The sequence below is a fragment of the Apis laboriosa genome, unplaced genomic scaffold (assembly GCF_014066325.1).
Source record: "Apis laboriosa isolate Shangri-la unplaced genomic scaffold, ASM1406632v1 scaffold68_cov148, whole genome shotgun sequence".
Lineage (NCBI taxonomy): Eukaryota > Metazoa > Arthropoda > Insecta > Hymenoptera > Apidae > Apis > Apis laboriosa.
The window spans coordinates 6761738-6774292 of NW_025224135.1; the positions used below are offsets into that span (position 1 = coordinate 6761738).

General features: G+C 36.1%; 1 protein-coding gene across 5 annotated transcripts in view; it reads right to left on the reverse strand.

Moving 5' to 3' along the window:
• Positions 1-11356, reverse strand: part of LOC122718779 (homeotic protein spalt-major-like) — a 74461-nt gene extending 63105 nt beyond the window's left edge. For all 5 annotated transcript variants that reach the window (XM_043944102.1, XM_043944100.1, XM_043944104.1 and 2 more), the window contains exon 1: positions 10559-11356. In XM_043944102.1, the coding sequence (XP_043800037.1) occupies positions 10559-10661 (103 nt within the window). In that variant the 5' untranslated portion in view covers positions 10662-11356. The remainder of the gene's footprint in view (positions 1-10558) is intronic.
• Positions 11357-12555: the final 1199 nt, after the last annotated feature.

Below are 12555 nucleotides of genomic sequence, written 5' to 3' on the forward strand. Positions count from 1 at the left end.
CAACGTCTGGGATCGATTAAATTGGGCTTGACTGATTTAACATCGTCATATCTCATTAACATAAAAATGATGATAAATCAGATAATCTCTTTTAATTGATTTCTTAACAGACCCGTTATTATGTAAAAATTTAGAAATTTGTATTTAAAATCTCCTAATGAGTAGAGTAGATTCCATTTTGTATTCAAGGAGAAGAGCATATATATATATATATATATATTTTATTTACACTATTTCATTTTATTTTTATCGTTCACCGGCTAATAAATAACATTTAAACACACTTGTTTGCATCGAAAAACCTTTCACCTTAACCATGTATACCATTGTATATTTCTTAAAACGTACAATTAAACTAATATTAATTAACCAAACTTCACTTGCAACAACGCTAACAAATTTGGTAACCAAAAGGAAACTAAATCTTGTTAGATACAATAAACAATTCTTAATTTCACGATTAGAGAGAGAGAGAGAGAGAGAGAGAGAGAATTTTTACCCCCATCGATAATTAATCTACTCGAGGATTAAATAAATAACTTAATTCTTAATCAACTAGAACCACTAGATAAACACGTATTTGAACCATTAACCTCGGTCATACGTCTGAATAAAAATTTCATAGTCGATCAAGATTAACGATCACACGTTCCGACTTTAATCCCTAATCATTAATTACCACACCATACATTAAACATTGCCAACACCACCACTCGTGCCCGATAATGTATTTCGAATGACGTCGAAATAACGTTTAATCGGCCGTGAATTATGATTAAACCGTTCGCGTCGCGCGCGCAATAGTTCCGCGACAATTTGTCATTACGAATGGCGGCGGTTGGATAAAAAAGCCGGGAAGGATGCTGCGCGCCGCTGTCCAAGGATTAATCGAGAAACACGGACTTCTGGACGTTCGGCAATTCGTATCCCACTCGGCCCGACGATATCTCTGTTTATCGTTTAATTGAAGAACGCATAAGCGCCGGCCAATTTGCGTGAAATAAATAATCCAAGCGTTTGCCAAGCGGCTGGAAAACTGAACCTCTCTGGATTCTGGCCGAGCAGAATCGTATCCACTGATAATAATAGCGGCGTAGGCATTTCTCGACTACTCGGTTGATCGAGTTTCGACAATTCGAGAAATTTAAGAAAAAAAAAAAAAAAAAAAATAATCAACTCGGATGATTTCTAAAAGATCTGTCTAATAAACGGTGGCTCGTGTCTGTGAGGGGAGGAGGGAGGAGGAAAAAAATTTTCACTCGTGACGAATCAATTTGAACGTGAATGAGCGTGTTTATTATCAGGCGAACCGGCAAATGGGTAGTATAAGTCGTATAGGTGGGCAGAACGATAGTAATGGTGATTTTGCAAATTCGATTGGTGGAAAGTAGAGCATTGTTGTAACGGCAATTTGCTAGATAAACCGGTAATATCAGTCGGGCTGTAATATTCATTGCTACTGATAGATTTGCAACCGGTGTTAAGTCGGACGGTTATTGGGATATTATGATTGGAAAAGTTTCGTTGGAACTTGGTTGTAAGTTGATTCAATGTAGCTTGGAATGATCGTAAAACGTATTTGCTATAATTTAGAGTCGTGTTGAGGATTACCTTCAACACTGTTATACGGTATTACGATAGTGCACGTAATGGAGTCGGACAGTCACGTTCAAAAGTCGTACAGTGTCTTCCTTCTCGTTTCGCAACAAAATTTTCATACGTGATGAGACAATTCTGACAATTTTTCACTTTAAATTTTGAATTGGCCATATAAATGATATTTCCGTTTTCTTTGAAAATTCGTTTAAGAGGAGGGAAAGAAAGATTTTTCCTCGTTCTCTTTTCGTTTCTTCTTGCCATTCGAATTTTCCTGTCGCGATCGGAAAAAGATTATTAGGTTAAGTTTGGATGGAGATCAATGGGTATAATCATCATTAAAAATGGCGCAAAGTCGTGACATCTATCGACGTCCATCTTTCGATACGTGTTTAAAAAAAAAAAAAAAGAAGATAAGATTTTTCCACGAAAAATCATCAATGTGCACTATGATCGGTGATATCCCTTATTATCGATCGAAAACTAATAACTTACAAATGTTTGCGGAAACTTTGGAAAGGCGTGTTTATCATTGAAACTTTTTTCTCGTGACTCATTGTCGCGTTTTCTTCATACGCACAAAATCTATTTTTGAGATCGTGTTCCTCGAAAATTATCGAATCAGGCATGTGAAACGATTTTAGGAAAAATTTATTTTTGGATAAAGAATAGAATCTTGAGGAATTTTCAATGTAAAAATAATATTTTGAAGAATATTCAAGTTGCTTCAGTTTCAAATGTCAAAAATGAGCTGATCCCTATTTGAATTCGTCGCCACATTTTCCTCCAATTTATTATCGAACGTAAATTTCACATTGTAACGATGATCGTAAAGTTTATAATGTTTAATATAACCACGAAATTTTTGGTAACGCGAAATTTTCATTGCAGTTTTTTTCGCGAACAAACAAAAAATTCAATGCGACGATAATAACTCGACGGGACGAAGCAATTTTTTATTACAAGAACTGAAATAAACTAACATATAACCTGATTTCTTTTTATAAATAAAATAATTTCTATACACGTCAAAACAAAATCAAAGAAAAATCGAATTCTTTCTCGAATAATAATTTCGAAAAGAAAATTTTAATCGTTGCAATAAATGAAATATTTCTTATTCAACAGCTTCCTCGTAAATTGAATAATTCAAATCTATTTATATAATTTGATAAATTGCGCGGCATAGAGGGATCATTTTCATTTCACACGAAGAAGGTAATTTCTAAAATAGGAAACGTTTGACCTCAGTGCTCTAATCTCGATATCTTTCGACTAAATTTATATTTGCCCGCACTTAAGCATAAAACGTTAAATTTAATAATAAAAGAGGTCAGGAATTCGATCTCTTTGCATTATCTTTGTCTGCTAATTATATATATATATATAATTATTATTTAATTAAGTAACGAAATTTTTCAATACTCTTCACTATTATTAACGAAATTAAAAAAAATTCCTATTACTTCACTATTGTTTCATCATTAAATCACTACTGCTTCATTATTAATAAAGATACGCACGAGTTTCTATTACCAGACTCTTACTAATGAAATTACAATTTCTCATCGTTTCATTATCATCAATGAAATTTCAATATCGATAGAATCTCCTGTATCGTCGCTCGCAATAACACTGCTAATAAATCAAGCAAAAACTTACGTTAAATTCGAAATTTGTAAATCTTACCAATTAGAAAATCACTATTGTTTCTATTGTGAGTTAAGTTACAAGTTTACAATACCAATAAATATCCGGTATCGACCTCGACGACTATTGATAATAAAAATGAAGGAAGTTCGTAAAACGAAATCGATAAATACGAGTCACAGGTGGCAAAGAAGAAGAAGAAGAAGAAGAAGAAGAAAAAAAAAATTCATTCTCGAAAAATTTGTAACTTCTCAATTCAAATCGACACCACCGATCACCGAAATAGTAGCTCGATTAACGATTTCGACAAATTCGAATTCGGTCCAACATAACACCGCAATTTCCAATTTTCTTTTTTCCTTTCTTTCTCTTTTCTTTTTCTTTTTTTTTTTTTTTTTTTTCGACCCGACGTCGAATCCGGTTTCGGTGTCGTCGTTCCATCAAATTCCTCGCGATATCCACCCCCTCCATCGCACAGTTTAGCATTACAAATACTGGAACCAGCTAGGGGCAAAAAATACGAGGATCCAGCAAAGCCTATCATCGCGCCATTCACCGGTGCGCTTCTTATCTGCGTTTCTTTTCGAACTGCGTGCCGCGTGAGATTCACGAGGGTTCCGTGAAATTTCACGCGAACGATTCCCTTTTTTTTTTTTTTTCCTTTTCTTTTCTTTCCTTTCCTTTCCTTTCCTTTCCTTTCCTCCTCTTCTCTTCTCTTCTCTCTTTTTTTTATCCTCCTCTGCCCACCCTCCCTTCCGTCCTTCCTGCCCGCACAGAATTCGATCTCAAAGGAATTTCACCGCTTCGTATGGTACACGTACGAGTAATCAATTAGCCGGTCGACTTTATCGAATAAAAATTCCTGGGGAAACTCTATTCACCGGCACCGGTACAGTTTCGATATTGCACGAGATTGTGACTCTCGTGGTTATATGTTAATCGTGTTTGTGTATGTGTACAATAGTATTGAAGCGAATAGTTTCGTAATAGATCGTGATACACGTTCCCAACAACGAGTGTGGATGCCACTGTGTGTGCACCAGTAGTATCCAGAGAAAGTGTTATTATTTGAAAACATTTTCTTTTGTATTTGTTCCTTCGATAATTGGTGAGTAAATATTATGAGTAAGTATTCACTTATGGTTGAGAAAAATTTTGTACGGAGATTCAATAAAAAATTCGATGGATATTCGAAAAATGATATTGATAATGGACAATTGATGAACAATTGACACGTAGAATTCTGTTGTAGAAGTGAGATTAATCTCACTTGTTGAAAATTAAGTTCATTTTTTTTTTTTAATCTGTTATGTATTCTGTATATTATTATTATTATTATTATAGGATCGATTTATTTGTGGTTAAAAAAATACTTTACTTCGAGGAGTGTGTTATATGTTTTGAAAAATAATAGTTACAGTTAATGGTCGGTTTAATTTTCTCCATCGAATATTAGGTCACATACCAATTTTAAACTGAAATATTTATTTTTAATGTAATGTTTTTGTTGAAATTTTTTTAATACGTTGTTATCAATGATAGATAATAGGACGATTTGGAAATTACGATCACTGTTCAAACGCGTTATTCTAAAATGGCGAATGTTTAAATTTCAACGGGGAGTGGAAAGTGACTTATGCCGTCGCAGCTAAACAGTTAACTTTAGGCTAAAAGTCTTTGTCGCCTTCTAATTTTATTAAAGCTGATCGAAACCTTTAAAAAACTCGCCCAGTCTGCATTATCATTCTGCAAAACCTTTTACTTTCCTTGTTCCTGGACAAAAATTGCTTACGAGAAAGAGTAATTCACTTTATCATCATTGGAAAATTAACGAAAGGAAAGTAAAAGTAATTGCTTCGTAAATATTGTTTGTAACAATTGTTTCGTTCTTTCCGAAAAAATCTGTCCTGAAACGAAATGAAAAAGAGCGAAAAGAAAAGTTGAAATAGTCGAAGTTGGACAATTCAATTAAAATGAATATGCAAAAAACCCATTTTGAAATTAAAATTATTTGAATGAAATACTTTGTTATTAGAATTTAATCAATATATTCATACGTTGAAACAAATCGTGTTCCAGATTATTTCTTTCGGTTTTTCGAAAATGAAGAATGTGAAGAATTATTTGTTTGCGAAACACGAAGAAGCTTCTTCTGATGACTTATGAAACCTTCAGCGTGAGAAATGCAAACAATCAGTTTGAAGAAATTCTCAACGAAGTATTAACTCATTAGCTGCCCATTATATCGACGTTTTAAAATTATAAAAGAAAATTGATATAAAGATCTTCAAATTAAATTTATCATTATAATAATAAAAATATATATATACAATATATATTTAGTATTTTAGAAAATCAAGTGTATAAAATTATATAAAAAGTTAAATTTAATTATTCCTATAGAAAAATGAAAAGAATATTTATATTTTCATTTCATGTTTTATTTATCAAATTAATCCTTTCATAAAATGTGGAATACAATTGATGAAATAATATAATATTCTGAATAAAAAGTTCCAATTATAGAAGAATTATAGGAAAAATATTTTTTATTTATTAAATTTAAATTTGGTTAAAATTTATTATTTAAATTTATTTAAATTTCAATTCATATTCGATTCATAAAGAAATTTCTTGCGATTTGTCGCTGAAACTTTTCCTACTCCAACTGCTCCCGTTTCATTTGCCACGCTCATTTGTTTATCCAGCCGGTATTTATTGTAACGAATACGAATGCAGAAAGAATTGGACGAAAAAAAAAATTGGCGTAATTACGCTTCATAAAGAAGAGAAACCGGTATGAGAAATCCGTAAAATCATCGGGAGAAGCTAGATTGTTGTCCCGTGTAATATGAACTGAGCGTGAAACTAGTCAAAGCCTTCGAACCCTGCGAAAAGAATGAAAAGTTTACTTGCAAAAACTGAATAACGAACTAGTTGGAAATTACTTTTAAAGAATACGACGAAAATTGAAGACACTAATTTCGATGAAACTCGGTAACAAATAACTTTCCATCCAGAAGAAATACGAAATCCAGTTGAAAAGTCGTGTCGAGACAATTGGAGAAAACTTTAAGGGGGCGTGTTTCTTTTAATTAAAAGCGAATACCGTTTAAGAGTGAAATAAAAAAAAAAAATATTCGAAAAATTATAATTAAAATTGTAGACATTTCGACGATTAAAATTAAAATTTGATTATATTATTATTATTATTAAATTTGCAATAATGTAATTGCAATTTTCAATTGTGCAAAAAACGTCTCGTCTCGAAGTTCTGCAAAAATGCTCTCAATGGCGTTATTCCATTTATTCACAACTTTCGCTAACACTAGATGTTATGCCAGATTAAAAAAATATCACCAGAGACTATCTTCGTGTGAGCTAAAGAGCGTGTCGTTGTTATTCACGAATCCTCAACTTCTTCGTGACTGGAAAATTGCTCCTTAGGAGTCAAGGCCGCCTAAACTTCGCCAAATCCAAGGAGAACGCAAAACAGCCTAATAATTTCATCGAGTTGGCTGCAAATCTCCACGATTGTGCGAACGACCATCTTTATTATTCGAAGCCTCGTTCGATGCGAGGAAATACGATGAACATCTATTATCGGGTGAAATACTACGGTATTAAAATAGCCTATGGAATAAGAATCGTACGATTTGAAAGAAAAGAAGAATATTTTATTATTCGAAAAGAACGTTTCTGATGGCTTCTAAGAAGTTTGCAATTTTATCGATAATGAATGAAGAATAGAGGTGAAACGAAACAAAGGAATTGAATCGATAATGTTATTGAACGTTGGAGTTAATTTGGGGAGTGAAATTTATTTCTATTGTTTGACATAAATATTATCAGACATATGTTAATTTCACTTTTTTTTTCCTTTTTTTTTTTTTTTTTTTTTTTTCGTTTACACTGCTCATTCAAGTTTTCTTTTCTTTATTACGTATGAAAATTGACGTGAGAAAAATTATCATTTCAACGATATTCATATCCTTTTATCGATATTTAGTTATTTTCTAATTTTAACATTTTTTAATTTTTAAATTTTCTTCGTCGAAATCAAGGAAGACGGACAATATTTACCAACAATTATAAATAAATCCTAATTCATCAATCTAACGCGTTAATTTAAGATTTTCATCGTAGTTTTAACAATTAACACTTAAAACTATAGAATCAAGATGCGACTAACCACGTCAAAGGAAAAAGAACGCTCGAATCTCGCGGAGAATTTATATTGGAAATTCCGAATTCGAAATCATTTTCTTTGTAGAATGCTTCCCTTTACCCTCGTAACACTATCACAATTAGAGCGTTCGAAAAACTAACCCTAAATAATGAGAAATTTACCGTGAAAAACGAGACGAAGTGAATATGAAGAGATAAATCGAAGCTTACAAACAAAGAAAAGGAGAGCATTACAAATTTCACGGAGAAATTCTATCAAATGACGATACAAAATAATTCGAATCGTAATTGGAACGTTCGATAAATTAACCTTAAATAATCAAAAATCTACCGTGAAGATAAAATATAACGTCGAGAAGAAGCTAATCTATTACGTCAAATGAAGAGAGGAAAAATTATAAGGATAACTTCAGAAAATCCACATTCGTTTTCTTCCTAAAAATAATAAAATTAGAAACAATTAGGAAGAAAAATATTATATTCCTAAATGGTCCATTGCAAAGGAGAAGTTAAGAAATATTTGTTAAAAAATAAAAAATAAAAATTAAAAATCTATTGAATATCAAAACAAAATAATTCGACTTTTCTTCATTTTCTATAAAAAAAAAAGGCAATTTTCTTTAATTACAGTAATTATCTTTAGACAACAATGGAATCAATTATGAAAATGTAATAAATAAGAATAAGAAATAACAATCAATTATAACAATAACAATCATATATAAAATATATATGATCATATATATAATCATATATAAAATATAATATAAAATAACAATCAAATATCTTTCGAAACATCTTTATTTTCTTTAAGAAAGGATTGGAGCAATAAAAGATCTAGCGAGAACAATTCATATCGGGCGTAAAAACAAAGTAAACTATCGCAACTGGGGTATCGAGAAACTACAATGGAGAATTCTCATTAAATATCAAAACAAAGCAATTCGAATCTGCTTCATTATTCCACAATAGAAAAACAATTTTCTTTAATTCGAATAATCATCTCTAAATCAACTATGTATTTAAATAAATTCTCTTCATTTCCTTTGAGAATCAACAACAATTTTCAATATCTAATTGCAATCGAATCAACGATCTCTGGATCCACCACGTAAAATAAATTATCACCGAAAATAATTCGATATCGATTCGTAAAAAATTCGCCTCTTTTTACAAGTTATCCTCGAACGGTGTCGAAAAAAGCATCCTGGACAATGGCGTTCCCGATTTGAATCGACGAAAACGAGAATCCCACGCGTTAATCCCGCTCCTAATCGTACGCGTCTAATAACGCCCGCAGCGCGCGTGGACATAAGTGACAAGTGGCTTTAGCGCTCGTTGCGTTTTCGAGCGGGTCATCGCACCCGAGAAACGAGAAACCTGTCCCCGGCTCGCGTTTTCTCAGCCCGGAGTCGCGCCGCTGCCACTTTGAAAACGAGCCCCGCGTGGCGATCGACTTCGAAATCCTCACTCTTACCGATATTTTCTTACCGGGCGCTCGCGTTTCACGGAAAAGTTGTTGGTTCTCTTCATCTGGCAGTTTGCCCCTCGCTTCGATCCCTCGCTCTCCGAGTGCGCGAAAATTTCTCGTTTTCTTTCTCGGCTCGATCGAAACCAGAGAAGAGACGGGGATGATTTGTTGCGAATTTTGAAAGCGAGCACGAGGCGTGAACGGGAGATCCGGAACGATCGGTTCACGTGTCGCGACGCGAGAAATCCGACGGAGAGCTTCTGTGAAACGAGTTTCGATGACACTCGCGGTTGATTGCCGCCGACGGCTACCATTGCATTGCCTCCGTTTCGTTATTTGTCTCCACTTCGCGTTGCTTGTTTCATTCAACGTAAAAATTCGATGGGAATACTTTGATGATATATTTCTGTACTATGGTATTAATTAAATTATACTAATAACGGTTGTTAATGACGTGTGAGTTGACAGGTATTTTGATGGATAATTTTTATTAGAAAAGTTTAACAGATTAGTAGAATTTGATATTGGTTCTTATCTAAATCGAGGAATACGTAGAATTTTGAAGAAGGTAATTTAAAAAAAAGGACGTTTCGTCGGTAACTTTTTTTTTGTGACGTCAATTGGATGATCTACCCGAAGTACAATGTAAAATTCAATACCTGATGGAAAATGTCTTGCTTATCCGGATGGAAGATCTTTTAGAAAGTTTTCAAGAGATCAAATGAATCTTAGATCAGGGGTGATAATAGAGAAAAATCTCGGATAGATATTGTTGAACGAGGGGAAAAAGAATACTCGAGGGTTATTATTGCAAAATAAATAATTTGTAATTCGTTTCATGGAAAAACTGGTGTTAATTTGAAAGTATTGACGTAAAAGAAATTTTTTTTCACATTGGTTGAAAAAAGGAAAAAACAAAAAAGAATCTAACAAACGTTATAAAGTTTTCACTAAACACTAGTAACGTTACTAGTATAGATCAAGCATTTAAACACATTTGAAACGTTTGTTCAGGGCCTTCAGAAATTCTAAAACTCACAAAAAATATAGAATCTCTCCGATTAATAATGAATCGAACTCTGACGGATAACACCAAACACTGTCGATGCTATCAATTTTCAATTTTCAAAATTTCCAAACGAACTTTGAACGCGCCACATGTCGTTCATAGAAGCCTTACAACATCGAAACTGTTCATATACTCGTATTATAATCATTTATCTCAGGATTCTGTCACTTTTAATCGCGAAAGAAAAATAACAAAAGAAAAAATACAAACATCCTTCATGACACATCTCTCTAACCGGTAACAGATCTCACAATGATTGGAACAGACAAAAACCGAATATTTTCGTAGAATTCGATTCACTGTTAATTTCGCCTATTACGCGGCGACATACGGTGAAATTAACGAGAAACGGCTCGACACTACTCGAGAAGAAGTGTACTCGACCGGCCCTTTTTCTCGCCTAACCTAACTCACAAGAGCACTGGAAGCGGGCGCGATAGAGAGAGCGCGCGCACACACCCGTAATTTCTCTTCCCTTTCTTTTCCCGGCTTTTCTTTCCGTTTCTTTTCTTTTCTTTCCTTTTTTTTTTTTTTCTTTCTTTTTACTTCCCTACGAATTTCGCACCGATGATGTTTGCACTTACGGGTTACGTTCACGTTTCGAACGGGATTGATCAGCAGTGGGCCCTGGACAAGATCCTCCTCGAGGTGGGCACGGCTCGGTCGGGCTTGCTTTCTCCGTGACATCCCTTCTTGCCTGTTGATCTCTGTCGATTGTTGGCGATCGGTGATCCGGTTTGCCGGGGGAGGGTTTGTGTATATATCGGGGGGCAGGTAAAAAAAAAAAAATCTCGCTCAGACGGTCCGACGCGCGATCGGTCCACGCCACGGCGAGGACCTCGTCGGTTCCGCACTCGGCGATTCCGGTCGCGGTTTAACCGAATCACTGGTTCTGTAGTACTTCACCATCGACACTGTCAGGGAGCCACACCTCCCCGCGCGCGCTAATCCACTTCCTGAACGATCCCATGCGGAAGAAACGCGGCGGTTTCAACTTGGCCAGTAATAACACACTCGAGCCATCATCATCCCGGAAACACCGCGGGCACTTACAATAAATCTCTCTTTCGAGTTTCTCCGAAAACGGCACGTGGGACGCGACTCTCTTTCTGTTCCACACTATTTCGTGTCACACACTGAACTTTTTTTCCTTTCTTTTCCTTTCTTTATACCCGTGTACCATCCACGATACACACACCGGCTGTGTGTGCGCACGTGTACCACCGAGCGACTCTGTCCGTCTGTCCACGCGGGACACCGCGTCCGTGCGTGCGTGCGTGCGTGCGTGCGTGCGTGCGTTCGTTCGTTCGTTCGTGCCTGGCTGCCTGGCCGAGTAGTACGTAGTTGCCTGGCTGCGTGCGTGCGTGCGTGCGTGCGTGCGTGCGTGGCCTACGTACGTGTGCGAACCTGTGTATATATATGTATATATATATATATATTTATGTGTGTGTGTTTATGGTTCTATATCTCGCGCGAAATCCGCGGCTCTGGTGCCTCGAGTCGGCCGGACGACGGACGGACCAGCTCTGGGCCTGACGTCGCGGCGCCCCTCTCCTGCGCTGACCGTCGCGCCCTGGTGGGGGGCGGAGGGGAGAGGCCTGCGCGCGCTTTCCTCCCCACCACCGCGGCGACCGCCGCCCCCACCACCGCCCCGAGCCCTCTCCAACGCGGCCGCCGCTCGCCAGGGGTGGGATCAAGTTCAATGTGTACTCATGAATCTGAATCAATTCGATAAGTATAGTGGCCGAAAAAAAGTATTCGTACACCGTGAAGCGTTCGACTTCCGTTGCTATTCAGCTTACGTATATATGTGATGGTAAATTAATCGCTTCTTGCCTCGGAACGTGGGAACTTGATGCAGCCTATGCGGGACGACGCGTTTAACTATGAAAATACTAATTCCGAAAGTTCTCTCTCCTGCTGGACTACGACTACCAACCGAACAGGCCAGGCCAGGCCATGCCAGGCCAAGCCAAGCCAAGCCAGGCCAGGCCGTCTATCCACCGTGAATCGCGCGCTCTACTTCGCGGAATCGAGGTAATTTTATATATGCTGTATACAAGCGTATTTGTTTTAACGATTTCGTTACCATCTCCGGCTTCGCTGCCGCCATTTGTTCGTCGGCCACGACCGTTATTACGGCATAACGAGCAGCATTCGATGGGGAATGAAACGCTTTGAACGCTATCAAAAGGGGGGGGAATAGGACTGAGAAATCTATGAGGTTATTGAGAGGATTCGCGCCTCGCTGTTCCATCAGTATCATAAATAAGAATTGAAACTCGAGATCGAAAAGTATGGTATAAATAATTGCGAGTATATGAGGATACAAACTTTCTTACGATCCTATTGTTTGAGATAATGAATTTATAAAAATTATAAGTTGATGAATTTTCAAGGGATGAGTTCTATCTGACACTAAAAATTCACTATCTTCGTTCCTCCGTGTATTTCGTTCTACTTATATCTAATTTCCTCGAACATCTATTTTTCTTCAACTCGTGTCAAAAATTAAATTCACAATTAGAACAATCTTCTAAACATCACATCATCGGTATACCTTCGACGAAATATTTTCATA